The sequence below is a fragment of the Strix uralensis genome, chromosome 1, assembly GCF_047716275.1.
Source record: "Strix uralensis isolate ZFMK-TIS-50842 chromosome 1, bStrUra1, whole genome shotgun sequence".
Classification (NCBI taxonomy): Eukaryota; Metazoa; Chordata; class Aves; order Strigiformes; family Strigidae; genus Strix; species Strix uralensis.
In genome coordinates this window covers 168,842,899-168,870,674 of record NC_133972.1, presented here as the reverse complement: position 1 = coordinate 168,870,674, position 27,776 = coordinate 168,842,899, and the positions used below count along the sequence as shown (strand labels likewise).

The 27,776-nt window shown below is 40.2% G+C and overlaps 1 protein-coding gene across 2 annotated transcripts in view; it reads left to right on the top strand.

The window, feature by feature from the left end:
* FAM135B (family with sequence similarity 135 member B) overlaps positions 1-22,856 on the top strand; it is a 250,599-nt gene extending 227,743 nt beyond the window's left edge. For both annotated transcript variants that reach the window (XM_074888616.1, XM_074888608.1), the window contains 9 exons: positions 1,927-2,081; positions 3,948-6,021; positions 7,681-7,847; positions 9,919-10,010; positions 12,449-12,546; positions 12,844-12,995; positions 13,789-13,899; positions 18,005-18,118; positions 19,423-22,856. In XM_074888616.1, coding sequence (XP_074744717.1) covers positions 1,927-2,081; positions 3,948-6,021; positions 7,681-7,847; positions 9,919-10,010; positions 12,449-12,546; positions 12,844-12,995; positions 13,789-13,899; positions 18,005-18,118; positions 19,423-19,628 — 3,169 coding nt within the window. In that variant the 3' untranslated portion in view covers positions 19,629-22,856. The remainder of the gene's footprint in view (positions 1-1,926; positions 2,082-3,947; positions 6,022-7,680; positions 7,848-9,918; positions 10,011-12,448; positions 12,547-12,843; positions 12,996-13,788; positions 13,900-18,004; positions 18,119-19,422) is intronic.
* The last annotated feature ends 4,920 nt before the right edge of the window (positions 22,857-27,776 follow it).

Below are 27,776 nucleotides of genomic sequence, written 5' to 3'. Positions count from 1 at the left end.
CCGTTTCCTACAGATAAACATTATTTTTCCTCAGTGATTATGAAGGATACTGAGTTTAAAAAAAAAAATATAGTAAAATAGTTTACAAACTTTAAAAGTTGGTCTATGTAGGTAAATTCAGTCCATACAGGTCTCATGGCAGAGTCCTGTTTTCTTTTTGATTTTGCTAGGTGATGTAGTTGGAAAAACAGTCTTGGCTGCCAGAGTATTATTAATGTCAGGGGTGGCAGTGGGGGGTATTAATTGGGTTCACAGAGTCTCCAGGTGAGATCAGCTCTCAGCATGCCAGGTGCTGCACAACCACCTCAAACATTAACAGTATTTTCCCCTGGTTCTTTCTTCCTGCTTACCAGACAAGAGCTTTTTCTTTTGCCTCCTGTACTGTTGTTGTGAGTTCTGTGTGACACCATGCACCTACATGCCTCACAGCATTTCACTGCTTAGATAGAAAAGGACACACTATTTTCAATAGGTTGCATAACATGCAGAGTGGGATCCTCTAGGAGGTGACATCCTCCCAATATTTTACAGAAAAAAAAAATTTCCTCACACCTTTCAGTATCAATGATACATCTTTTGTGCCAGAGATTGGTCTTGAAGTAAGCTTAGTTTATTATTTTTACATGTGGTCTTTAGTAAAGTGCTGATGTTATTAATTAATATGTCAGTGAGAACTTTTATTATGGAGTTAAGAGTTAACTCTAAAGACCCAGGTGTTGCTGCAGGCAAGAATGAGCAGTTAGCTGTTTCTGACTCCTGTCTGAGTCATGTTTTAACAACTAATGACTTGTTTATCTTTGAGGAAAAAATAACTGGCCTACAGGTAAGAGCAAATGATAGACAGCAACAATTGTGTTTTGATGTTGAAGCTGATATGCTGGTCTGAAGAAGTTATTTGTGTCTGGACATAGGAATCTTCCATGCTGGCATGAATTACAAACCTGCTGTTTGAGTTTTGCTTCATAATGTGTAAAGTGTTTTTTTCCAGTTCACTGCCACATGATGATTATCTGCCTTTTGCCAATGATAATCTGAAATACTGCCATTGTGCTGTCCTATGGTATCTGTGCAGAATTGCTTTCAGCTGATCATCTATGAAAAGCTTGTTGCCTTCCTCTTTATTCCTTAGGATAAAGAAATTAATCAGAGTCAACACAAATAAATAAACTTTCTATTTGATGTTTTCCCTGTTTTTTGAGGAACGTGCTTACATAGGAAGGCTCATCAGAACTAAAAATTATTGTATTTGTTATAGCTGAACTCACATTTGTGTGCCAGTTTAATGTTATGTTCACTGATGAAAGCCAGGTAGCATTTTACATGGCCCAAAAGATGGAAACAGTTATTTTAGTTCTGCTAACAGGCAGTGGCTGAATTGATGTGTCTTAGCTCTTCCAAATACATACGTAGCTGAGATATTGCAGGGTTCTGAGGACTGCTGAAAGTGAGATAGAGGGCCTGCCATGCATCTTTCTTGGCCTTGTTCCTCCCTGTACTGCTCAACCAAAATTTTATTATTGTTTCCTGCATCTGTGTTTTGAAACCCTTGTCACAACCAGAATGACAGACCTCTTTTTCTGACCAAAAAGCCCCTGAGGGATCCAGTCTCAGCCAGCTGCAGTGACCCCTGAGAGGACAGCAAAGAGTTATGGTAGTTAGCAGAAGCCTGTGGCAGCAGCAGCTGGAACAGTTTCAAAAAGAGGTTTTGCAGTGAGAGAGTGTGCAAGTTGTAGGTATCTCCAACTGAGAGACAGAAATCGACTCATGTGAAACCTCCTTGGAGCACTGGGTACCTCCTGTCCTCTTAAGCACATTTCCTCTGTTCTCTGTCTGCACAGCCAGCTTTGCTGCTGGGTTGGCAGGAGTGATGGAGACACAATGTGGTAACTACTCAAACACTCAATTACTTTTGTGCTTTGTTGCCAGGATCCAAAGTCATGGACAGATTTCTACAGAAATTCGTAATTCTGAATACTTCACCAGCATGCCCCCGCTTCCAGCAGAATGCCTTGACATAGATGGGGACTGGAACACGCTCCCAGTTATATTTGAAGATAGGTACATGGATATTCCTTGCAAAGGTGAGCAAAACACCACAAGGTACAGCTTTATGACACAGCTTGAGCTGAGGGAGGTTCACTTCCCCAGCCCAGGGTAAGTGATATCACATCCATTGGACTGGCTGCAGCTTGGATCAGAGTGTGGTCCACTATGTAATATAGCTGAATTCTTGTGTTTTCCCTATTAGCAAACTAGAGTATTGCCTGTAGCTTCATAATTTTCATCTTCAAAATAAGCTGTTTAGTTACAAGAGCTGGAAGCAAAATCTAGAAAGAGAACAAAACCTTTTGGATTTTTGTTACAGTACAAATTTAAAGGAAAAACAGCACTATGAATTTCATCCCCAGTGTGACATCTAGTGGTAAGAAAACTCAGAACAAAACCACAATTCCAGCATGAAGCCCAACACTGTCCCTGAAAGGCAGAATTGCTTTAAAAAATGTATATTTTCCTTTAGAGTACCCAAATCAAATTTTTAATTAAGAAATTATTTAGGTCCACAGATTTGTAGCAAAACCTCATAGCCCTTAGTTCCCTTTTCTTTTTACTCAACTATTAAGATTAGCAAGGAAGCAATATGTATTAATATTATAGGTGACCATAGTCTTGTAAATCACAGAATCACAGAATCATCTAGGTTGGAAAGGACCTTGAAGATCATCTAGTCCAACCATTAACCTAACACTGACAGTTCCCAACTACACCATATCCCTAAGTGCTATGTCAACCCGACTCTTGAACGCCTGCAGGGATGGGGACTCCACCACCTCCCTGGGCAGCCCATTCCAACGCCTAACAACCCGTTCTGTGAAGAAATACTTCCTAATATCTAGTCTAAACCTTCCCTGGCACAACTTGAGGTCATTACCTCTTGTCCTATCGCTTGTTACTTGGTTAAAGAGACTCATCCCCAGCTCTCTGCAACCTCCTTTCAGGGAGTTGTAGAGGGCAATGAGGTCTCCCCTCAGCCTCCTCTTCTCCAGACTAAACAACCCCAGTTCCCTCAGCCACTCCTCATACGACATGTGCTCCAAACCCTGCACCAGCTTCGTTGCCCTTCTCTGGACACGCTCGAGTCATTCAATGTCCTTTTTGTAGTGAGGGGCCCAAAACTGAACACAGTCATCGAGGTGCAGCCTCACCAGTGCCGAGTACAGGGGTAAGATCCCTTCCCTGTCCCTGCTGGCCAGCTATTTCTGATACAAGCCAGGATGCCATTGGCCTTCTTGGCCACCTGGGCACACTGCTGGCTCATGTTCAGCCGGCTGTCAATCAACACCCCCAGGTCCCTCTCTGACTGGCAGCTCTCCAGCCACTCCTCCCCAAGCCTGTAGCGCTGCTGGGGTTGTTGTTGTGGCCCAAGTGCAGCACCCAGCATTTGGCTTTAATATGACCCGTGGTTCAAAATTTCCACTCTTTCAGAGTTATCCAACTGCCTAAATTTTGACAGTGCTTATTACAGATATTTAAACTATTAAACTGACTTTTAAACTGACTTACAAGCAAGAGCTATACTATGAACAATGTCATATTACAGCAGGAATACCAAGAATGTCAGCTTTGTTTTGCTTCCTATGCTGTAAAAAACTAATAGTTTAGATACACTGAGGATAGATGGATATACTGAGGAAAGTATATTTTATTGGTATTGTCTTCTTTGGCCTTAACTATAGCTGTTTAGTGAGTACAATTCTAGTTAAATGCACTCTGGCATTTGCATTTGTAATATGCCTCCAATGCATGTATAATTTATATAATATAAATATACATAATTTTTTTAGGCTTTACAGTCACTTTTCAATGTCCCATACCACCTTGGGGTATTTTGTTGTGTTCTTGCAGGTACTACTTCTTTTTTTCTTTTTTTCTTTCTTTCTTTCTTTCAGATCAGAGTTTGGAAGTTTTCCCAGAATTTGAGATTCCTGCAAGTACTCAAATGGATATAATAGACGACAATGAAGATTTTGCATCAAATGATGACACTGCAGTAAGGAAAGGAGACTTTGGGAAAGGTACTCTGCTAATACACACAGACAGGATAAACAGGAATCCCTCCTGCATATACAGTGGTACTGAAGGTGCTGCTTATACAGCTAAGGGTTTAAACCAGCACTCCACATCTCAGGTATGTACAGCGATCAAAGAAGGCCAAAGGAAACCTGAAAACATTTTTGTTTCAAGTAAGGAAACAACTTCTGACTCAGAGCCAGGCAATACAGAATGCACATCAGAAGACTTTAAAACACCCGAGGAAATGTTATTAAAAGACAATAGACTTGTGGCAGATGTTACCTATGGAGATAATAAACCTAGCAATAAGGATTCCCACAAAAGTGAGCCCGTGTTAATTGTCAGTGCTCAGTATGAGTGTGGAGCATGTGGAAGTGATGGCTTGAAAGCCAGGACTGAAATACATAAAATAGATGAATCTAGTCATCCCGAGAATAATTTCACTTCATCTGAACTTGCACTGAATGAATTAACTACTCTTGAAAAAACAGGAGATCCAGACAGCAAAGTTCTGCTCCCTGTTTTGAAGGCTTTGCCCACACACAGCTTTGAAGTGAAATTGTTCACAAAGGAGCAACGGGGTGAGGAGTGTGAAGAATTTACACTGATGTCAGGGGTTATAAAAAGATCCTCCTCTATAATATCTGATTCAGGCATTGAAAGTGAACCCAGTTCAGTGGCGTGGTCTGATGCTCGCAGTCGGGCACTGGAGCTGCCCAGCGATCGAGAGATTCTGCACCACTTGGTACGAAGGCATGCCATCCACCGAAATTCCCTGGAGGGTGGCCACACAGAAAGCAATACCAGCTTGCCCAGTGGGATCCAAGCATCACTCACATCCATCAGCTCTTTGCCCTTTGAGGAAGAAGAGAGGGAAGTGGAGCTTACCAAACTGACAAAATCTGTCTCAGCTCCTCAGATCAGTAGCCCAGAAGAGCCTGCAGAGGAGGTAGATATATCCAAACACAGTGAAGCAACCTTGGGAGATTCAGGAGGAAACTTAACAAGTTGCACAGGAACAGAGGGTGGAGATGGAAAATTAATCATGGACTTTTCTGAATGTCAAGCTACCACCGAAAGTGGACAACTAGAACCAAGAGGACATCCCAAACCCACCATCAAACACAGTAGCAGTAACACTGAGTTACAAGGGGAGGAGGAGAAGGAAGGTTTTCCAGAGACCTACTGTAGTTTGGAAAAGGCAAGACCACCCATTTGTCCAAAGCAGCTCCGAGATAATGTCTCTGAGTGCCAGTCACTGGACAGAGATGGTGAGTGCAGCTTAAAAACACCAAGGGCTTATAATTACTTGGAAAAAAATATAGATAAGTTTGATACATGCATTGAGGATCCAACGGATAAACTTAAGCCAGACAGTTTAAAATTACAACAAGGCTTTTACTCCAATAGTAGAATTTCAGGAGAGGAGGATTTCTCACAAAGCATAAAGCTGGTACCAGATTTTTGCTATCCTGTTCCACCTCCTTCAGAGACTTCAACAGAATTTGGCTCAATGCAAGGAGAGTGTGGTAGCTCTCTTGCTGATGAGAGCCCAGCAGTGTATGCAGAAATGCAGGGGTTACAAGAAATTGAGCTCAACGACTCACCTGCCTCAGCAGACCCTTCTGCAGGATCCTACCAGGCTGAATATCCTCAGGAACCCAACAGCCAAGAGCATAAACTTGTAGCTAATGGCACCAGTTTTCATTTGGCAACAACGGAGGGAGTAGCCCTGGAAAGCAGAAAGGCTGTTGATGTGGTTAACCTCTCCGTCTCTTGCACAGCCACGTGTCTTCCTTTTTCTTCTGTGCTCAAAGAGACCCCTGCTATGGTTGGCTTCTCTGCAAAGCAGGCTGCATTCCCCATCACACACCAGCCTCTGGGCTCTTTTGGAGTTGTCTCTTCTAATTCAAATGAGATGGATGAAGAGACCAATGAAAGGATGCTGAAGTAAGAACGTCTAATTACTGTCTTCATTAATGTTACTGTAGTGCCAAGAGACCCTGAAAAGTTCAGGACCCTAATACAGTAAGCTTGCGTTCAGAGACAGTTGCTGCCTGAGGAATTACAGTATAAATAATCCAAATAGATAAATGGTTTATAAATAATCTAAATAGACAGGAATGATGAAAACACAAGAGACCGAGATTGTCAAAGACATTAGGTCCTTAATCCTCATGAAATCAGTGGTATTTAGGTGTCTAAATGATCTTTAAGACCTGGCCCTCCTTCATGAAATCAAGGTTACTCAGACTTGAGTACTGATCCCAAATAGTCAGTTCACTATGACAGTGCCATAGATTGTTTTTCTCTTCTGATTAAATAAATGCACTCAGCTGTATTATGAATCAGGAGCATAGGCTGGCTGGTAGGGTCTCAACTTCAGCTGCTCAAACCAGAAAAATGGCAGAATTGGCATCCTGGGTAGTTGGAGAAGAGGCTTTTTCTTTTTTTTCCTTCTTCATTGCCCATGACAGAAATGCCCCACTGTTGCCTTTATGTCACAGTGGCCCATTTCACAGATTGGCACACTAACACATGTATACTTCCCTTATATTTTGGTGTCTCTGCTGTGCTGAAGGAAAACAGTAGCATGGGAATTTCTCAACCCATTCAGCTCCCCAAAATGTTAGCTATCTGCATGTGCATTTTTTTGCTACCCAAGGCTTTATTTTTATTTTTCTGAAAGTATCTTGATGTTTTTTTATAGATCCTGATGTAAGTCCTGCTTAATCTAAGCTCAAAATTTGTGCACATGAACCCAGGGCCTCTGGGTCCATGGCCTGAATGCTAGATTTTTCATTCTTGTGTCCCTTTAAAGTCAGTTGGGCCGATGTAAGTAATTGTTTACCATTATATCAAGTGGCCTTAAACTATTCTCAAGCTTTAAAGGTTTATATTTCCTAAACTCATCCATCCCAGTTTTCTACGTAATTCTACGTAGTGATTCTATGTTGTGATTATTAATTCTTAAAAACTGTGGATAAGTTTTGGTAAGTCAAAAAGCCACTGAAGAGTTTGGTATCTTCAACCAGCAGAATGCTTCAGGGTGAACTCATGTGTCAAATTTTAAGTCTCGAATAGGAAAGGGGTTAGCTTAATTTTTCAGCACTGAACTGCTCTTCCTCTTAGCTATGAAATGTTTTCAGAAGAAGCTGAAACCAAACCAGAACAAAAGTATCTACCATATGAGGTGCATCCTTTAACTCCAAACTTTGTGCTGATAAATGGATCTGATGTTAGCAAAATTATACATTTTGCATTTTGGTATCTATAAGGCTGATGACATTAAGATGCCAAATTGCTAATTCTATATCTTAGTCTCATTGTTATGGGCCACCAGAAAATTATTTTTTGTAAATCCTTCATTCCTCTGGCAGGTATGAGGTGCTAATACACTTTAGGTATCCCCTGAATGTAGCCAGATCAGAAACATTTTCTCCCCTGCATCTGCATTTCTCTCAATCAGAATATATAAGGAATAGTAACCAGGTCTCCACTTGAAAGTTGCAAACATAATTTCTTGCAAATACCAGCCTCCTCATTTCTAGTTTGAAGGTTTGATGTTGAACACACAGTTCTATTGTGATTAATTAATGTATTCTCCAGTTTTTATCAGGCCAAAGAAAAATTTAAAAAAGAAATGAAGATTGAAGGATTTCTGTACAGTGACTTATCTGTACTAGCTTCTGATATCCCATATTTTCCACCAGAGGAAGAGGAAGAAAATTTGGAAGATGGCATTCACCTGGTTGTCTGTGTCCATGGATTGGATGGTAAGGCCAGGAGGAATTGCTGTTTGCAAGTCCTTTTGGTGTAAACAAAAAAGGGCAGATATTCAGCAAGTACGAAAGAATGGAGAATCTAAGGAAGTATTTAACTTAATTAAGTATTTAGTCCTTATTAAGTTAGAGGGAGGCTCTGCAGAGGGATTTGGACAGGCTGGAGCAATGGGCTAAGGCCAACTGGAGGAGTTTCAATAAGGCCAAATGCCGGGTGCTGCACTTGGGCCACAACAACCCCCAGCAGCGCTACAGGCTTGGGGAGGAGTGGCTGGAGAGCTGCCAGTCAGAGAGGGACCTGGGGGTGTTGATTGACAGCCGGCTGAACATGAGCCAGCAGTGTGCCCAGGTGGCCAAGAAGGCCAATGGCATCCTGGCTTGTATCAGAAATAACATGGCCAGCAGGGACAGGGAAGTGATCTTACCCCTGTGCTCAGCACTGGTGAGGCTGCACCTCGATGACTGTGTTCAGTTTTGGGCCCCTCACTACAAAAAGGACATTGAATGACTCGAGCGTGTCCAGAGAAGGACAACAAAGCTGGTGCAGGGTCTGGAGCACATGTCGTATGAGGAGCGGCTGAGAGAACTGGGGGGGTTTAGTCTGGAGAAGAGGAGGCTGAGGGGAGACCTCATTGCCCTCTACAACTCCCTGAAAGGAGGTTGCAGAGAGCTGGGGATGAGTCTCTTTAACCAAGTAACAAGCGATAGGACAAGAGGTAATGGCCTCAAGTTGTGCCAGGGAAGGTTTAGACTAGATATTAGGAAGCATTTCTTTACAGAACGGGTTGTTGGGCATTGGAATGGGCTGCCCAGGGAGGTGGTGGAGTCCCCATCCCTGGAGGTCTTCAAGAGTAGGGTCGACATAGCGCTGAGGGATATGGTGTAGTTGGGAACTGTCAGTGTTAGGTTAATGGTTGGACTGGATGATCTTCAAGGTCTTTTTCAACCTAGACGATTCTGTGTGTGATTCTGTGTGTGATTAAATATTTGCTCTAAGAAATGGGTGCTGCAACTATTTTTGTTGTTTAAACAGAATTCTACATCAAAGTACATCAGTCCTTCTGTGTACAGGAGGAGTGCATTACAGTAACTCTTGTCTTTCCACAGATGCTTCGTTGTTTTGCAGTATGTCACCAGGATGAAAACATTATTTAAACCCCCCCAACACTGTTATAGGGTAGACAATGGCCAGCTTTAGAAAGTGAGAGAATAAAAATTATTATTCACTGCAGAGGAAGCATGGTCTGGAATTTTTTACATATATGCTTTCTAAGCAGAAAATAGATATGTTAAACTTGAAACTCCTCTTGAAAAGTTATTGGTATCAATGGGAAAGGAGTAGATGTTAACCTTGAAACACAGAGAAGGAGGGGTAGAGACTCTGAAATCTCAGGCGTTCTCAGAAAGGTGGAAAACAAACACTTGCTGGCTTGAGCAAGGACCACTTGTCATTCAGTATCTCAGTGGCAGTAATGTCCTTCTCATGAGGTGGAGGTATCTCCTTTTCCAACAAAACATTTCAGAAGACTTTGGAATTTCCTAGTATGGGATGGGGCTTCTCCGAAATATTAGGAGCCTGATAGTATTTCAGGACTGTCTCTAATTGCAAATACACAGAGGCAGGCTACTCTACCTCTGAAGGTACAGCCTTGTACCCCAGCACATGTGCAGAGGTCCCTGGCAGGGCTGCAGTGTCCTGGGAGCCTCACCAGCTGTGAAGGTAGAAGGACAGACCTCAGCTTTTTGTCTTTTTGTCTTACCTCTGTTGTTCAGCAAACAGGGGGCAGAGTTATTTTGGGCCTGAACTTAGCCCTTTCTTCCCCACCATTTATGCAGTCCCCAGCAGCAGGAGGTTAGGTCCAGACCCACCTTGTGCAGGCTGTGGATATTCTTGATCTCCCACTGTTTAAATGCATGATCCTATGGTGTTGTGAGCTGCCTTAGCAGCACTTAGCAAGAGCTCCCTGGTGTCAAGGTTTATAGAAAGACATGTATTAAATTGACTCTATATTAGTTATTTTTCTGTTGAATTACATTTTATAAATATGTTACCTGTTATTTCTAGGTAACAGTGCAGATCTGCGGCTGGTAAAAACTTTTATAGAACTGGGACTCCCTGGTGGAAAACTGGACTTCCTAATGTCTGAAAGAAATCAGGTAGTACAGAGCTAATCTCTACCTTCCTTTAGATCTGCTACAATCTGTTGACATTGCAGAAACAAGCCTTCAGCAAAGCTTTTTCACCAGCTGAATGAAACAAAAGTAGTGGGGAATTCAGGGAATTTTATGTAGTATTTAGTACAAAGGCCTGGTCTTTTTTCTGTCTAATCAGACAGAGTTTTCAAACCCATCAGAAAATATTCCTAGCATTAAAGTCAAAGTCAATGACATTAGCACTTACAGGACTAGAACTTAGGTGAAGAAAATTGATCTATTCTGTCAGTTTGCAAACAGAGACCTAGTGTCTCTGCTTGTTGGATGCCAGGCAATACAGCACGCACAGAAAGCAGCAACTTTAGCGATGCTAAATTCTCTGGAGGATGTGGAATATCCAGCAGGTGTTGTCAGCTTCCTTTGCTGCATCAGCCATTGTTTTTCCTGTTGCAATGCTTATGAGATTTATTTCCTTGAACAATAAAAAAACACCCTCCAGAAAAATTCATTGTTAGTCTAGGCAGAGAAACAGAAATTAATTCTATGCTTTGCTCTGCAATGAACCCATATTTATGATACAGAAGCCTAACTTTATGTACAAGATAAGGATTTCTAGTTCCCAGCCAGAAACATTCTGATTTGAGTCAAAACTTTCCAACCTTCTTTGTTCAACAGCTTTTATATTTTGAAGTGGCCAGTTGGTGTTAGTCTGTGAACTTGACACCTTCCAGTGCACATCTCTAACGGGAGCAGACATGCACAGTGAATGTAAGCAAGATGAAAATAATGAGGAGTCCACTTCAGACGTGCATCAAAGCCTCTTCTCATGTTTTCAGAGAATGAAACATCTTACATGTCTATTTAACATTATTCAGAGCCCATAATGGGAACTTTTAGTGCTCTTATAGTCTGAGAAGGTGAGAAAGTTCCCATGGCACTGGAAATGGAACCCATGTGGTTTGATGTCTGTTTGCATGCTGTAAAGCATCCTGTCACCCTTTTTTCCTTGCTCTGAGAACCGCACTATAAATGACCCAAGAAATCAATAGTTTAGCTGAAGTTTGCCTCATAGAGGAAAATGCAAATCACTTTTTTTAGCATTCATTTGTGATACATTTGACAAGCTCAATCAGGCTGAGATGATACTAAAAGATGGAGATATAAGCAGGTGAAATATGATGCTTGATGTGTTTTGTTTATGATTAATGGTTATGATTCTTCCCCTTTTAAACAACCTGAAAGATTTGGGATAATCAGGCTAGGAGGAAATAATTAATTAGCAATGCAGACAAAACAAACAGGCAGAAGGTTAGTGGACGGTTTGTAGTTTATGAGAACATTTATTTTAAGGCTGTTTTGCAAAGTGAATATACTCATGTTTTCCTTTGCAAGAGCTTCAATTAGCAAGATGAGTTGTGTCACAAAAGCATTAATTACTCAAATGTTTGCTCTGAATAGCTGTTCCAACATTTGATGATTGTTTTTGTGGCATCTCATTAGTTATGAATTTGATTTAGAGTCCTGTTGGATTGCCAAATGACACAGTTCTGAATAAGATCTGCCTGCAATTGTATAGGCTGGACAATATATTATTTGTTTTATTGTGTCACGATTGGCAGTACTGTTGCAAGCAATAAATGTCTCTCTCTAGCACTCATTCTCTTACTGATAACTGTTGAATAGCAAACATACAGCATTTCATTAAGACAGCCAAATAATTTTTTTATTACATCTTTAGCATCAGCATAACTGTGTGTCAGTCTGTAATGCTGTAAACTATTTTATCATAGTAATCTGTTAAATCCTAAATGCTAAAAGCTCTTCTTCCATGTGCAGAGTGCGGCATCTAGAGCAGCTGAGCATTAGCAAATCTCACCAGGGTCAAGTCAGGCTGCTTTAAACTAATACTTATTACGCTGGAATCACTCAGCCTAATATTTTTAATCTTACTATTAATAAATAGTAAGTCTGGGTTTATCCTATCATGACATGTGTCAAAGTTAGAGGCACAGTCAGTAGAGAGAGAAGCAACCATAGGAGTAATTTAATCCCATTAAAAATATGAGTCGTCTTCTAGAGGGCCCAATTTCCACATGGGCTTTGATGATAGATATGTGACCCACACTGACCCATGGTATTGCTGTTAACTGTTGATGCTATGTGAGAAAGTAAATACTTGTGTTGATATAAGTTTGCAATACTACTTGGAAGCTATTTGCTAATAAACTGAAAAGTGAAACTTCATGACTGTTTTCAAAGGAGAACTTCAATTTTTAGAGGACCTGGAGACTGAGAAAAGTCCCCCCCCTTCCCTTTCAGCACATATAAAGAAAATTTGGACTGGTTATTAAGTTTCTACTTGCATTTTACTTTGAAAATAACATCAGTCTGCAATAAGTGCAATATATTTTAATTCACCGACTCATTCCATTTTTCACCAGACTGATACCTTTGCTGATTTTGATACAATGACTGACCGATTATTGGATGAAATTATTCAGCATATCCAGTTGTACAACCTCTCCATATCCCGAATAAGGTAAGCATTTTGATAGTTAATGGCCTGTGTCTGGTTGAGTTACATGAGCAACATTCAGTGAAATTAGCTTTTCCAAAAGTGCCTGTGTCAAAAGCCATTGAATCAGTGAGATTAATTTTTACATTGTCATAGATGGAAGAGTCTCTACTAGGCTGAAAAAAATGTGAAATGGTAACCAAAGGATGTTACTGAAAGCCCTGATAGAGTCCCATCAAGAGCAATTCATGCCACCCGTATGTTTAATTTGAATAAAATTAAGTTGGTTTTTGTGTTAATGTAATTCTTCTTTCCCAACAGTTTTATTGGACATTCCCTTGGTAACGTCATCATTCGATCTGTACTAACTCGCCCCAGGTTTCGCTATTACCTCAACAAGTTACACACCTTCCTGTCCCTCTCTGGGCCTCACCTGGGAACTCTTTACAACAACAGTACTTTGGTTAGTACAGGTAAGAGTTGATGGGAAAGCTATGACTGGCTGCAGTTCATGGCAGTGTGCATGAGAAAACAAAACATGGAGGTAGCAATAAATTGTAACAACATGACTTGTACACTGAAGTTGTGGAAAATATTTGCTGAAGACTTCAAACCCACATAGAAAAAAATTGCAGCGAGAGGGGCTTTCAGTATCTCCTACAAGGTCCATCACAGTGCTCCCTGGAAAACCCAAGGGTATGCAGAAGTGAGCGATCACCTTGTCTCCATGGTATTCTTCCACTTCTCTGTATACTACCAGTAAAGAGAAGCATCTCCAAGGCTGAAGAAGACACTTGCAGTGCTATGGGAACAGAATGTCCCACAGTTCAGCCTTCCTGAGTTTTCATACTACCGTGACATGGATAATCAGTATCATAGAATAGCTTGTGTTGGAAGGGACCTTTATACTTCATCTAGTCCAACCCCCTCTACAATGAGCAGAGACATCTTCCACTAGATCACATTGCTCAGAGCCCCGTCCAGCCTGACCTTGAATGTTTCCAGGGACAGGGCATCTACCACCTCTCCGGGCAACCTCTTCCAGTGTTTCACCACCCTCATTGTAAAAAATTTCTTCCTTATATCTAGTCTGAATCTGCCCTCTTTTAGTTAAAACCATTACCCATATCCTGTGAGAATCTTAGAATTTTCTACTTGTTGATTAGTAATAGAAGAAGAAACAAAGACTTATACTGAGTTGCAGTGCTACCCTTACTGTAGGCACATGTCAAACAAGATGAAAATATGCACCAATTTTCATTCCAGGTCTGTGGCTCATGCAGAAGTTGAAAAAGTCAGGGTCACTTTTGCAACTGACCTTCAGGGACAATGCGGATCTGCGCAAGTGTTTCCTCTATCAGCTCAGCCAAAAAACGGGTGAGTAGGGCTTGATGTGGCTGTGTAAATAGCAAGGGCTATTCCAAAGGATTGTACTGGATTGCCATGTCCTCCAGGGAGTAAAGGAAATCTGCATTTTTTTAATGATATTTCTTTAAACACTCTTGCTTTCGAGAAGAACTGCTCTGTCTAAAATCTGATATCAATTTTATCTGTGTATTTTTTCTGTGTCAGTTATCAGGGAATATATTTGCCAAACTGTTAGCACCAAATAAGACTTTCATGCTGTAGTAAACATACACCTAAGTTTATATTCTGCAAGTGAGAAATATCACTCTTGACAGGCCACCATTGCTTAATTTATGCTACTAGATGAAAACCATTTTTCCTTTTTTATTATATTTTTTAAGTTTAACATCTGTTGTCTCTAGGAAATATGACTCTGTGAGATGAAGAGCAAATTTTATTCATGTCTATTGTGACACTTTTGTACTACAGAGAGATGTATGGCCTCGCACTGGAAAAATGATGTCTAAATAGAGATCTTGTTGTACCTTCCTTGGTCTGTCATGAATAAATGAAATCAGGCTTTTCTTAAGAAAGCAAGTATGATCCTTCTGTTCAAGCAAATGTTTTCTTTTATCAGTTATTTTTAATTTTGTGCGTGAGCAAACTGGTGCTAATTATGTAGTCACAAGGTCACTACTTGATATTTTTTTTTTCTCATACTTTGGTACATTGCTAATAAGAAATAAAGACTGTGTTAAGATGAATACAACTTCTTAATTCTTAGTCTGACAGACATAGAGCTGTTTCATAATTTTATGAACACGCTACATGATATAATCAATGACAGGAAGCTGTTCTATCTTGGCATTATTTGAATTTCCTTATTTGAATTTTCCCTTTGAATCCCTGGCTCTCATTTTTTGGAGTATAGTTGATGGCTGCTTTACTACTGTCATATTCAAATAAAATTGGGTCTACAGAGGAAGCTCACATTTCCAAGCAAAGAATTCTCAAGCATGTGTTGTGAGTCAAAGCAATTTGTGTTTTGTTAGCTTGGTAGACTGGAGATCTAACAGGCTATAAATGAAGGTCTCCCTGCAAAAGCAGAAAGCAGAAATTTAAATGTGAAGAGAGTTGTCTGTAAAGTCAGAATCATCCAGGTAAATGCTTATGTGAAAAATCTGACGAAGTAGGTAGGTCCAGATTTGAACGTATGAGCTGGCATACTGAGTCAAAATAGAGGTGCCCCTACTCTAGTACCCTGCTCCCAAAAGTAGTTGAGAGAATCTACTGTGGTGGGTTGACCCTGGCTGGATCCCAGGTGTCCACCAAAGCTGCTCTATCTCTCCCCTCCTCAGCTGGATGGCAAAGAAAACATATAATAAAAGGCTCGTGTATTGAGATAAGGACAGGGAGAGATCACTCACCAATTACTGTCACAGACAAAACAGACTCAACTTGAAAAATTAGTTTAATTTATTACCACTCAGATCAGAGTAGGGCATTGAGAAATAAAACCAACTCTTAAAACACCTTCCCCCACCTCATTTCTTCCCAGGCTTAACTTTACTCCTGATTTTCTCTACCTCCTCCCCTGCAATGGAACAGGGGGACAGGGCTTGGGGGTTTTTGGTCAGTTCATCACCCATTGTCTCTGCTGCTCCTTCCTCCCTGAGGAAGAATTTGTCACACTCTTGCCCTGCTCCAGTGTGGAGTCCCTCCCACAGGAGACATCCTCCACAAACTTCTCCAATGTGAGTCCTTCCCACGAACTGCAGTTCTTCATGAACTTCTCCAGTGTGGGTCCCTCCCACTGAGTGCAGTCCTTCAGGAACAGACTGCTCTGGCGTGGCTCATAGAATCATAGAATGGTTTGGGTTGGAAGGGATCTTAAAGATCATCTAGCTCCAATCCCCCTGCCATGGGCAGGGACACCTTCCACTAGACCAGGTTGCTCAAAGCCCTGTCCAACCTGGCCTTGAACCCTTCCAGGCAAGGGGCAGCCACAACTTCTCTGGGCAACCTGTTCCAGTGCCTCACCACCCACTCAGTGAAGAACTTCTTCCTAATATTTAATCTAAATCTACTGTCTTTCAGTTTAAAACCATTAGCCCTCCTCCTATCACTACATTCCCTGATGAAGAGTCTCTCCCCATCTTTCCTGTAGGCCCCCTTTAAGTACTGGAAGGCTGCTATAATGTGTCCCTGGAGCCTTCTCTTCTCCAGGCTGAACAACCCCAACTCTCTCAGCCTGTCCTCACAGGTGAGGTGCTCAGGCCTCTGATCATCTTCATGGCTTCCTCTGGACTTGCTCCAGCAGGTCCATGTCCTTCTTATATTGTGGGCCCCTGAGCTGAACACAGTATGCCAGGGGGGTCTCATGACAGCAGAGTAGAGGGGGAGAATCACCTTCCTTGACCTGCTGGTCACACTTCTCTTGATGCAGCCCAGGATACAGTTGACTTCCCATGGGGTCACAGATTCCTTCAGGCATCCACCTTCTCCAGCATGGGGTCCTCCATGAGCTGCAGGTGGAGATCTGCTCCACGGTGGATCTTCATGTACTGTGGGGGCGCAACCTGCCTCACTATGGTCTTCACCACAGGCTGCAGGGGAATCTCTGCTCTGGCACCTGGAGCCCCTCCTCCCCCTCCTTCTTCACTGATCTCGATGTCTGCAGAGTTGTTGCTCTCACATATTCTCACTCCTGTCTTCTCTGGCTGCAATTGCTCTTGTTTGGTTTTTTCCTTCCCCTTGTTAAATATGTTATCCCAGAGGTGCTACCACCATCACTGACGGGCTCAGCCTTGGCCAGCAGTGGGTGCATCTTGGAGCTGGCTGGCATTGGCTCTATCGGACATTGGGGAAGCTTCTAGCAGCTTCTCACAGAAGCCACCCCTGTAGACCCCCTCTACCAAAACTTTGCCATGCAGACCCAATACACCTACAGAGGGAGAAATATCAGAAGCAGTGTTGTGCCTGCTTCCCCAGATAACTCTTTAAACCTCCAGCAATTTCTGACTTTCTTCTTAAAGTAAAAGTCCCTGCCACTTTTTCATCTCTTTAAATGTTCCTTGTGCTTGTCTTGAAAGAAAAAATGAACATTATTCCCTATTGAATCTCTTCACATAAAATTTTAGCTAGGGTAACACTCACTGTTGCTTCTCCTACCTTTTACCTCAGACTGAATTCACAAACTCAGTTGGTTTGATTGCATGAGAAAATGATAGCTTCAGCCAGGGTTAATAAAGGCTACAGCAGCACTCTTTGTGGTAGTGATGGCCAACTTTTCTATGAAAATCTAGAAATGAAAGGACTTGGTTCTGGGCCCTTTCCCTGTAAGGGGTGGAGGGGAAAGGTGAAGGTCAAACCCACAGCCCTTCTGTATTCAGAGTACTCTCTGTAGATTATCTAGTCTACTAGGTCACCTGTGTCCATTTTCCTACCTTTCTGCTGAGTGTGGGTGGTGGAGAGCTCAAAAGACCACAGACAGGGCAAACAGTGGAAGCCTGTTTCCGCAGCCTATCAGTGGCCCCGTTGCCTCCAGGGAAGAGGGAGGATTCCTGGTTTCCAGTCCATGTACCAGCAGTGTGCATTTATCAAAGGACTGCTGAATGCAGGGACTGGTTCCCAAGGCTCTCTCAACACTGATGTAATACTATGACATCATAGCAGTGAAGCTGGTTCCTCTTCTCCTCCCTCTCTCTATTTCATTTGAAAATTGTACTAATTTGTTATTTTGGAATGTGATCCCCATTCTTGTGAACACTTATTTATCCAAAACCACTCATTGACTGTAGTGAGTCTGTACATGTGTTCCAATATTTTGACGCATAAATATTTGCAAGATGAAGGTTTTAGTAAAAAACCTTTTTCAGAGACAGTTCTTAGTTTTTTTGTTGATGTACAATTAACATGTATGAGTGTTGATAAGTAACACATAGTTCACAGAAGTAGCAGAAATTGTTTAAAGCTATTATGAATCTTTCTAAGCTTGTGTTGCATGTTCTAATTATTATTATTTTGCACTGTAGATTTTCAAATGTGTTTGAACATGAAGTAGTAATGCTAACATTGTATGTATTTTCATCGCTGTGCATCATTGTGATAAATGTATTTAATGCATTTGCCACAGGTCTTCAGTATTTTAAAAATGTTGTGTTAGTGGCCTCACCGCAAGACAGATATGTACCCTTTCATTCAGCAAGAATAGAAATGTGCAAAAATGCACTTAAGGACAGACACACAGGTATGTTTAAGATCCTTTCTATATTTACAAAGCTGTTTAGGAATTGTGTGTTTGTGCAACTGAGGGATTGCATTACAAGGGTTTTTCATCAGTATGATGAAAACTCAAATGTTTATTTGATAAGGAAGAAAGTGCTCTCTTCCCACAGGAAATTACTGAAATCAATAAAAGAAGCTTTTTAAGCCATTTGTCTGATGAAAACAAATTTCAGTCAGGCCATAATCAAAGGTTTCTTACCGCTTCTTCCCCTTCCCTTTAATTTATCTTTTTAAAAGGGATGATAATAGAACTAGCTCTTGACAATGTTCTTCTGTAGTCTACTGATTTACTAGTATTGTCTCCCCTTTGTTTCACATAATGAAATCTCTCTCAGCACACTCAAAATCAGGGAGTTTTCCCTTTGTTTTCACATTTGATAGTTGATGATTGCCAGGTAATTTAAGGGACAGATGTAAAATCATATTAGTTTGTGATAAAATCTGTAAAGTGCATCAGGACTCATGTTATCAGAGTCTTAGCCCTCCCGTGAGCTCAGGCTGTGTGTTGTCCCAAGTATTGCCTTTGTTATTAGCAGTATCCCTGATTTATAAAATGTTTCATGGCTTCAGTTTGGTACCACTTCCAGAAATAATGTGCAGTGTAATTTCCAGGAGGTACTCTTTGGAAGTAAAAAGAGACATCCAGGCCAAATAATCATCATGGTTGCCTTCACACATCTTACTTAAATTACAGCTCTTTCTATCCTACCTCATATATGCATTAAAAGATAATTTTCTAACTCTCTTTTCCAGTGGTTGTTTCTCAGGGAGATGTTTGACCTAGTAGGAGCTGGATCTACATTCACTGTAGATCATTTATGAGTGCAAGTTTCCTGAGCTATTGTTTTTGCCCCACAAACTCTTCAACTATCTGCATGATGTACTTCCTGCAGTAGATTCCCCAGAGAAACCCGAATGGACCTCTATGTATTGCCAGACCCTTTTGCATTTGAATTCACAGGCAGTGTGAGTCCAACCCTGTTCCTTCAGCATTTCCTTCCACCACAGAGGAAAGGAGACTAAATGATGAGGAGTGTCCCACTCTTCATGTTGCCAGCTTCAGCACACCTCTTCAGATGGCCAGTGCCACTATTAGATAAACAACATCCTGACACTTGGCAAATCTTTGGAATGGACTGCTATCTCTTGCATTTTGTCCTTGCATCCATTTTCCTTCTCATTGCAACTGTAATTAAACGATACTGGAAGGAAAGAGGGGATCTGTCAGCTTTGGCATGTAGGTATGACATCTAAACTCTTTTGCAGGTCCTGTTTATGCAGAAATGATTAACAACCTGCTCCAGCCTTTGATTGGGGCGAAGGACTGCACTTTGATCAGACACAACGTGTTCCATGCGCTGCCAAACACCGCCAACACATTGATAGGCCGGGCTGCGCACATTGCCGTTCTGGACTCTGAACTTTTCCTGGAGAAGTTTTTCCTCGTGGCAGGACTCAACTACTTCAAATAGTGCCTGAAGTATGGGGTAACAGAGGCAAACCTATTCATTGAGTGGAGGAGAATCCCTTAGACAAGAGTGCAGTGTTAGAAATGAGATCAGGTGGGACTTTCAAACTCTCCATTTCCATTTCTGTTTCAGAGAATAAAGTGCTATGGCTTTAAGGCATTCAAGCTTCCAAATATTGGTGCTTTTGGAAGAAATAAATATTCCTCTTCAGTTTCTATGTTCTTTGTCCACTTAAAGACATGAGCCACTTCTGATGTTCAGAATCAGAATAAGGCGGCTAATTCTTTAAATGTGATTGGACTAATATGATTCCCATTTCTCCTGAATATTAACCTAGGATCTTGGCTGTCCTTGATTCAATGCTTATTTATGTATTAGTAAAGCTATACATTTGTAGCACTTTTGGGATAGTTAACACAAGAGGAAACAAGCATATACGAACTCAGGTTAAAACCTCCTTTGTGATGAACTGAGAAGTCTGAAAAACATTTATGAAAGTTTCAATGTTTCTATTTGTTGAAAGAAAATATTTGGATTGTTCCATTACTGGTAATAATTTGTAACATACGTGCATTCAAATAATGGAAAAGAGTGAAATATTTAACATAGAATGAAGAAATCTTGATATTTGTCTTTTAAAAAAACCCCCAACTTTAAGTTGGGCAGAATTTTGTCCAAGTTAGAAGCTGACAAACCAAGAGGAGTCTATTGGATTACTTGTAAAATATCAGTGGCATCTGTTAACATTTCTTCTGTTTACATTTATAGAGGATCATTATTGTGCTTATAGCCTCAGAGGTACAATTTTTTACTTTTACATTTGTATCTAAGTAGATTTACCCCAACAAATTTTTATTTTTTTAAAATTTGTTACTCTGATATGAAATTAAAATCTAGCTGGTAATACCCCTAAAAAACCCAAACAGATGAAAATAAGCTGGAGACATATAATGGTAAGGATTGTGGAAAGCTTTAAAACTATAAGGATGTGTTCTTAGGCTCTTCTGCAGTGCTCTATTAACGCTTTACTAGTGCCCATTTGCAGTGCTATATACAGTCCAAATGATATAGTTACAGCTGGTTGAAACATTTAAAACTTTATTCATACAAAGATATCCAAGTTGTTTTTAAGGGTTGGAAAAGAACCCATTTTTTCACTTTTTTAGGTTTTTTTCAATTTTTCATTACAATTTTTATCAGAAAGCTATCAGATTTAAAGCAACAAATTTCAATAACTTTCTATACATTTTCATAACATTTTGATAAATTTTCAATGTCACAGCACTTTTTTCAAAGAAGAGAAAGTGAATAATTCTTTACAATTATTTTTGTTTGGAAGGCAGGCAATTTTTTAATGCAAATATAGTTTGTTTAAAACCATAAGTGACCAGCCCTCTAAAACTTGTGAAAAACTATAAAAAAAAGACAAAAGTAGTTTCAGGTGTCAAGACTCTCATCAGTAAATTAAGATCAAGATATGGAGATTTCTGAAATAAGAGAGTTAAAAAATGAAAACAAAAAATCTCGCAACCACAGCAAAATATTTGTACATGCAAAAAATAAAACTAGGTTTTTTTCAAAAGAAGAAAAGTGGAAAACCTACACATAAATAGTTAAAGAAAAGAGTTGCTAGCAGATTGGTAAAGGCTGCTAAAGAACAAGGATGGTTTGACAATGTAGGCATGTTTTTACAGTAGGAAGGAGAAAGAAGGTATATACGAAAGGGGCAGATTAAGATCACCTGAAAGTACGAAGGTATATTGTGCATACAAGTCATCTGCCTCTTAAAGGGGCAGAAATTATATAGAAACAGATACATGATGTGTTTCAATATTGACAAGTTTTTTAAACATTAACTATTATCTCAGTACTTGAATTAAACAGGTAGATGCTATTTTCTCTTTTTTTCCCTTTTATAAGTTGACAGTTTAAAGCTAAAAGCTGGATTTACCCAGTTAACAAATAAATTCTGACAGGAATCAAGAACAACTGGTTCCCGCTTCTTGTTTGGGAAGTCTTTATCACTTTTCGGCCTCAACATTTTAGTGCCAGCTGCACTTATATTTCAGAACTTATTTCTTTCTTGGTAAATTGTTCACAGAATTTTAAATATAATGGGACATGTAGGTTAAGCTGTTACACAGTGCAGTGGTTTTGAGCCACAGACTTCTAAGGGGTGTGTGAAAAGAAAAAAAAGCAATCTTCAACCATCATCAAGCTTCACTGTGTTGTATGAGGGTCTGCTCCTGAAAATGTTCAGGAGTCTTGCCAACATAAAAATTTGGAAAACATTAATAAAGGGTTTAGTTTACACATATATACATGCCGCATGTATGTATGTGTATATATGTATACAGTCTGTACAAAGAAGTGTGCTTATTTCAAGGTCTCACACACCAACTTTTTCAATCCTGAGTATATTGAATCTGACAATATGCCAGAGTAGCTTTTCTTACATCCAGATTGGTGATTTCTTGCCTTGCCTTGTACGTTAGACAGCATCCCCAGCCTTCTGTTTGCATGATCGTGAGAGAAGGTAAATGTGAAAAAGTCTCTTTTGTATTGCTGCAGAAGTTGGTGGGCCTTTCGGTATGTTCATTTTCACATTCTATACTGCTACCAGTGCTCTGACTGATGGATAAACATACCTAAAGGTTTCCATGTTCCTATACATATAATATTCTTCCACGGCTCAGAGTCTGATTTTAGAGTTGGAGTTGGATTGTACATGGAGTTGGATTAGGTCCATACAACTTGCTGCCAGTGGAGTATGGCAAAGAGCTTCTATGGAGTCTCAGAAAAATCTGGGAGATGTCATTCCTGTGAAATGATGAGACACAGATTTTATCTTCTTTATGCTGGCAGAATACTGTGGGAAATATTGGCAGTGATGGTCTATCTGAGCACTCATTTTAAGATTCTCAGAATACCCTCCTCCTCTTTTTTAATTCTTTTTAATGGGATGCTGCCTTGATAATGATTCTCAGTATTGTAAATTCACTCTAATTGTGTAGACTATATTGTAAAAAAATCTTCATCATCAATATAATATAAATAATATCTAAGTTACTTTTTATTTTTATATAGAGAAATATACATTAAGAATTACCTTCATAACAAATAGAAAAATAACTGCACAGTTCGCATATTTGTTTCTGTCTCAACCTTTGGAATTTTAATGTATTGTCCTTTCACATAAAGCCTTTTTAAATACATTTAAGTACATTAGCAGTATTGCTACAAGGGTTTTCCTTCAAACTGCACAAGCTCTTCTTGGCTTGATATATCTATGGGGGCAGTGCTTAAATTCTTAAGTAAAGCTCTCACTTTACAGAGGATAAGACAGTTTTACAAGAACTCAGACAGAGGAGGGACAACCTAACGTTTTTGTAGCTTGTCAATGCCCAGAGACAGCTCTGACCTTAATGTTAACGGTATTTGAAGTGCAAGTCCATTCACTTCTATGGGATTCTTAAGTTAGTTAAGAAAAAAACAAAGACAACAATGCAGGGTTGTTTCTTTATCATCTAGAAGTCTTACAAACAGCATGGAGGATCTTCTGGCTCCATCAGGTAAAGTGCATGCAACTATTGATGTTTTCCAGTGTTAAAGGTGAAGTATGGGCCATAGCCCAGATGAGTAAATTCTCTGAAGGAAAGGTGATGGTGATAGCCCACATGTAGGAAAAGAGAAGTAAAGACAGAGGATCTCAGGGCTTTGAAAGACAGGGGCAAAGACTGGGGGAAAGAAGGAAGGAAGGATGGAAGGAAGGAAGGAAGGAAGGAAGGAAGGAAGGAAGGAAGGAAGGAAGGAAGGAAGGAAGGAAGGAAGGGAGGGAGGGAGGGAGGGAGGGAGGGAGGGAGGGAGGGAGGGAGGGAGGGAGGGAGGTGCACCAGCAAGGGTGAATTTCATACAATCATAACATGGTTTGGGTTGGAAGGGACCTTTAAAGACCAGCTAGTCCAAATCCCCTGCCATGATCAACCATCAGGTTGATCAAAGCCCCATCCAACCTGACCTTGAGCACTTCAGATGATGGGGCATTCACAACTTCTCCGGGCAACCTGTTCCAGTGTCTCACCACCCTCATTGTAAAAAGAATTCCTTGTAAATTATTGAAAAACTCAACACAAAGTAGTATCAACTCCCTTAACTTTAGACAATTGTGGTGTAGATGGCTCTTTGTGGCCTAATAGCGGGAGTTTAACTCCTTTTATGATCAGTGGGAAGGAAAGATGCACATTCAAGGTGTGATTTATCAGACATATTTTACTCTTCTGGTCTAATTTTCTCTAGGCCTGTTCATTTGATCAGATGAATCCCAACCCCTATAGGAATCTATCCCCACCCCAAAGACCCAAAGAAGGGATATGGTGTTTTGAAGTAGCACCTGGTCCTTGAAGTAATTTCTTTTTCAGTCTCAGTAATTCTGGAAGAAAGAAGAACAAACTTATCCATTCTTTTTTTTGACAAGTTCATAGAAGGACATGGTGAAAAACCACAAAGATGCCTTGACTTGTTTTCAATCTTTGTTTCATCTTTAAATAAAAATTAGATATATATGATATATATAAATTATATATAAGCAGTCTATAGCATTTACAAGGATTTGCATTAACTACTTCAAAAAAATTGGAGCACTTGAAAACAGTGTGGTTATAACAATTCAGTGGATATCATCCCTTTATTAATAGCTGGATGAAATTTTTCCACTATTCTGGGGCTCCTAAAGCCCATTAAGCTCCACTTTTGAAATAACAATCTCTTCTGGAATAGAAGATTTTTTACTTGAATATGGATGGGAAGAAATTTCAGTAGTGACTAAGTGAGTAGATGAGGGACAGAAAAGCGAGTTCTTTGCAGCCGGGCTGAGGATTTTCAAGGGGGTGGTTTTTAATCTCCTGATAATAGTTTCATGCTGACGTGCATAAAACCTGGAGAAACCTCTGGAGATGTTTCTGTGTTGAGGATAGAATTTAGCCTGTCTAATTTCATCACCTAATTTGTGCTTAAAATTAGTTGAAAAATGATTTTTTTTTTACTAAAATAAAAATCTTTATTTCTCTATGTAGTCAATGACAAGAGTACTAGTGAAAGTCTGCAGGACTGATCCTATTTTCTGTTTGGTGGCATTCAGGGTTACTTACCTCTCTTCCCTGACTAGGAAATTTACTATAAGACTCCCTTTTTGGGTGTCTAAGAGGTAGACAAAAAGTAAAGGCCCAGCATTCATGGCCTGGATGACATCCCTAATCCTTAGCTCATCAGTTTTTCATCTGTAGATGCAGGTTTTGACTGTACACCTTGGTCAACAGCAAACACTGAAGAGACAAATCGGGCTCCTTTAAAATTTGGCAGAAAATGTGTCTTTTCCCAACCTCCAATGGATGCACAGTTTCTCTTTAATGAAATTGTTAATTTGTTCTAAAAATCAGGTCTGTCCACTGACAATAGAGGAAGTTGAAATTGTGTAGATTTAAAGGATTGTATTCTAAAGGCTTGAAACCTTAGTACAGAGCTTTGGAAATTACTAACAAGAATATGGAGCACTATTTCACTTCAAAGCACTTCACAAATAGCCACTGACTGACCCAATTCACTGTTCCCTTGCCAGAGAAGAGGCACACTTGAGAGAGAAAGCTATCACAAGATGATGTGAAAACTGGGAATTCAAGCCAAAGCTTTCATTAGAATTTGTAGGTTCCTCTGGTGCTTTCTGCATGTTAAAAAAGATCTCTTCCTTTCTACCTCTGCATTTGAAATAGCTAAGTGGTGATGCAGGAGAAAGGTGAGAACTTCTAATAGCAGGCTTAGACCCTTATGAAGTTTTATGCAAATATCCTGTGAAACTTTATATATAATGAATAGTCATGGGGCACTTCTGCAGCAGTCTCAGCATGCCAACACGTGTCAGCCTAGCTGAATTATTATTTTCTCTGTGGACTTAAATTTCCATTTTAGAATTATCATCAGAACAGCCTAACATACTTCAGTCCGTCTGGTCATTTAGATGCTAAAGGTCATGTCCATGGAGAACTCTTATGGAGTGCTTTGTTTTATTTCAATACATATTTTCAGCAATTTTGATGTTGAATGTTGTTTAGTAATTGACAAAATTTCTCCCAAAGTTCCAGTATGTATTTAATCATTGAATTGTTTTCAGGTATAAATCAGTATAAACCTGGGTCTGTTGGAGTCAGAGTCCAGTCTATCCATTCTCAGTCTTTAATGCAGTAGCTTTATGGTAAGCTATAGTACCATGGTCTCAGGAACTTCATGAAATATAACACAGCTGTGTGTACAGATGACGGAAGTAAAAATTAGTCGAGTAATATTTGGAGTCATAAAATACATAGTCTTGGACTTGTTTAGCTACAGCTCACTTTTCTGGTTTGGTTTTGTCTTTTAGATCAAATGCAACCACAGGAGATTGTGCCTCTTGCTCTGTTTTTTCATGAGTCCCCTAATTTGCTGTCATCTGAGTAACCTAAATTGCCCTAAGCTACTGTTCTGCTTTGCCCAGACATTCACAAATTTGCATGGTCACCCTTCTATGATCTGACTACATCTCCTGCTTTTTTTTTGCCTATGTCTTCCGTAAGTCCTCTTCTCTTTATCCCTCTGCCCTTGCCATCTTACAAAGCTACAAAATTGTCTAACTATCCAAACAAGGCAGTTACTTTCTACCATCCTCTGAAGTACTGTCACTGGTCTTAGCTTTTGTACTGATTTTGACAGGTAAATTTCTTCATAGTAGCTTTTATGAGGCTATGTTTTCAATTTGGAATGAAAACAGTGTTGATAACGCAGGGATGTTTTTGTTATTGATGAGCAGAGCTTACACAGAGTCAAGGCCTTGTCTGCTTCTCACACCTCCCCACGAGCAAGTAAGCTGGAGGAGCACGAGAGGACACAGCTGGGACAGCTGGCCCCACTTGAGCAAAGGGATATTCTATACCATATGACATCATACTCAGAAATAATACTGGATTGGGGGCAGAGGTGGAGATTGGACAAGGCTGCCACTGCTCAGGCACTGGCTGGGCATCACTTGTTTGGTGATAAGCAATTGGGGGTTTTTGCATCACTTGTTTTTCTTGGTTTTTTGTGTTGGGTGTTTTGGGGATTTTTTTTCCTGTTGTTTTTCCCCCCTCCTTTCTTTAATTATTAAACTGTCTTTATCTCAACACACGAGTTTTCATACTTTTACCTTTCCTATTCTTTCCCCCATCCCACTGAGAGGGCATGTGAGCGAGAAGCTGTGTGGTTCTTAGCTGCCTACTGGGGTTAAGCTATGACAGATTTGTACAAATCCAGCCCTTCAAGCTACATTTTACATGTGTGATGTGAAGTTTTGATTAAGTAACACAACAGAACTTTTCCCAGAATTCAAGCTTATCCTTCATCCTTAGTGGGAAGCTGAAATATAAATCCTCTGGTTAACTTGGCCTTTGTGATGGACAGGAGATATTTTGCTGATTCTGGATAGGTGTTGTACTCATTTTGCACTGTTTTACTCCAGTGTGCTTTGCACAGTCTTTCAGCATGCTTTCTCTGCATTATTGTCATATACTGCCTGTTGTGACTTCCTTCCTTCCTTCCTTCCTTCCTTCCTTCCTTCCTTCCTTCCTTCCTTCCTTCCTTCCTTCCTTCCTTCCTTCCTTCCTTCCTTCCTTCCTTCCTTCCTTCCTTCCTTCCTTCCTTCCTTCCTTCCTTCCTTCCTTCCTTCCTTCCTTCCTTCCTTCCTTCCTTCCTTCCTTCCTTCCTTCCTTCCTTCCTTCCTTCCTTCCTTCCATGGTTGCTCAGAACAGAACTCTAGAAATTAAAAAAAAAAGTGTCATGCAGGTGATTAGCATATCTTTATAATGACAGAACTAAGTGAGGGATATACCCTTTTAAAGAAAAAGTAAAAAGATAATTATTTGTACTTAAAGTGTTCTATAGGCCTGGTCCAGCTCATTCTGAAATAAATTAAAAGCTCTCAGTAGCTTTAAGAGTGACACATATAGCCACACACAGCACTTCTTGATGCAGTGAATATTCAGTTTATAGTGTTTGCTCCAGAGACTGTGAAGTCAGTGCGGACGTGCATTCACAAATATATTCAGCACTGCCATGCCATTTCTCTAGAAGTGATACATCGTGTTCACA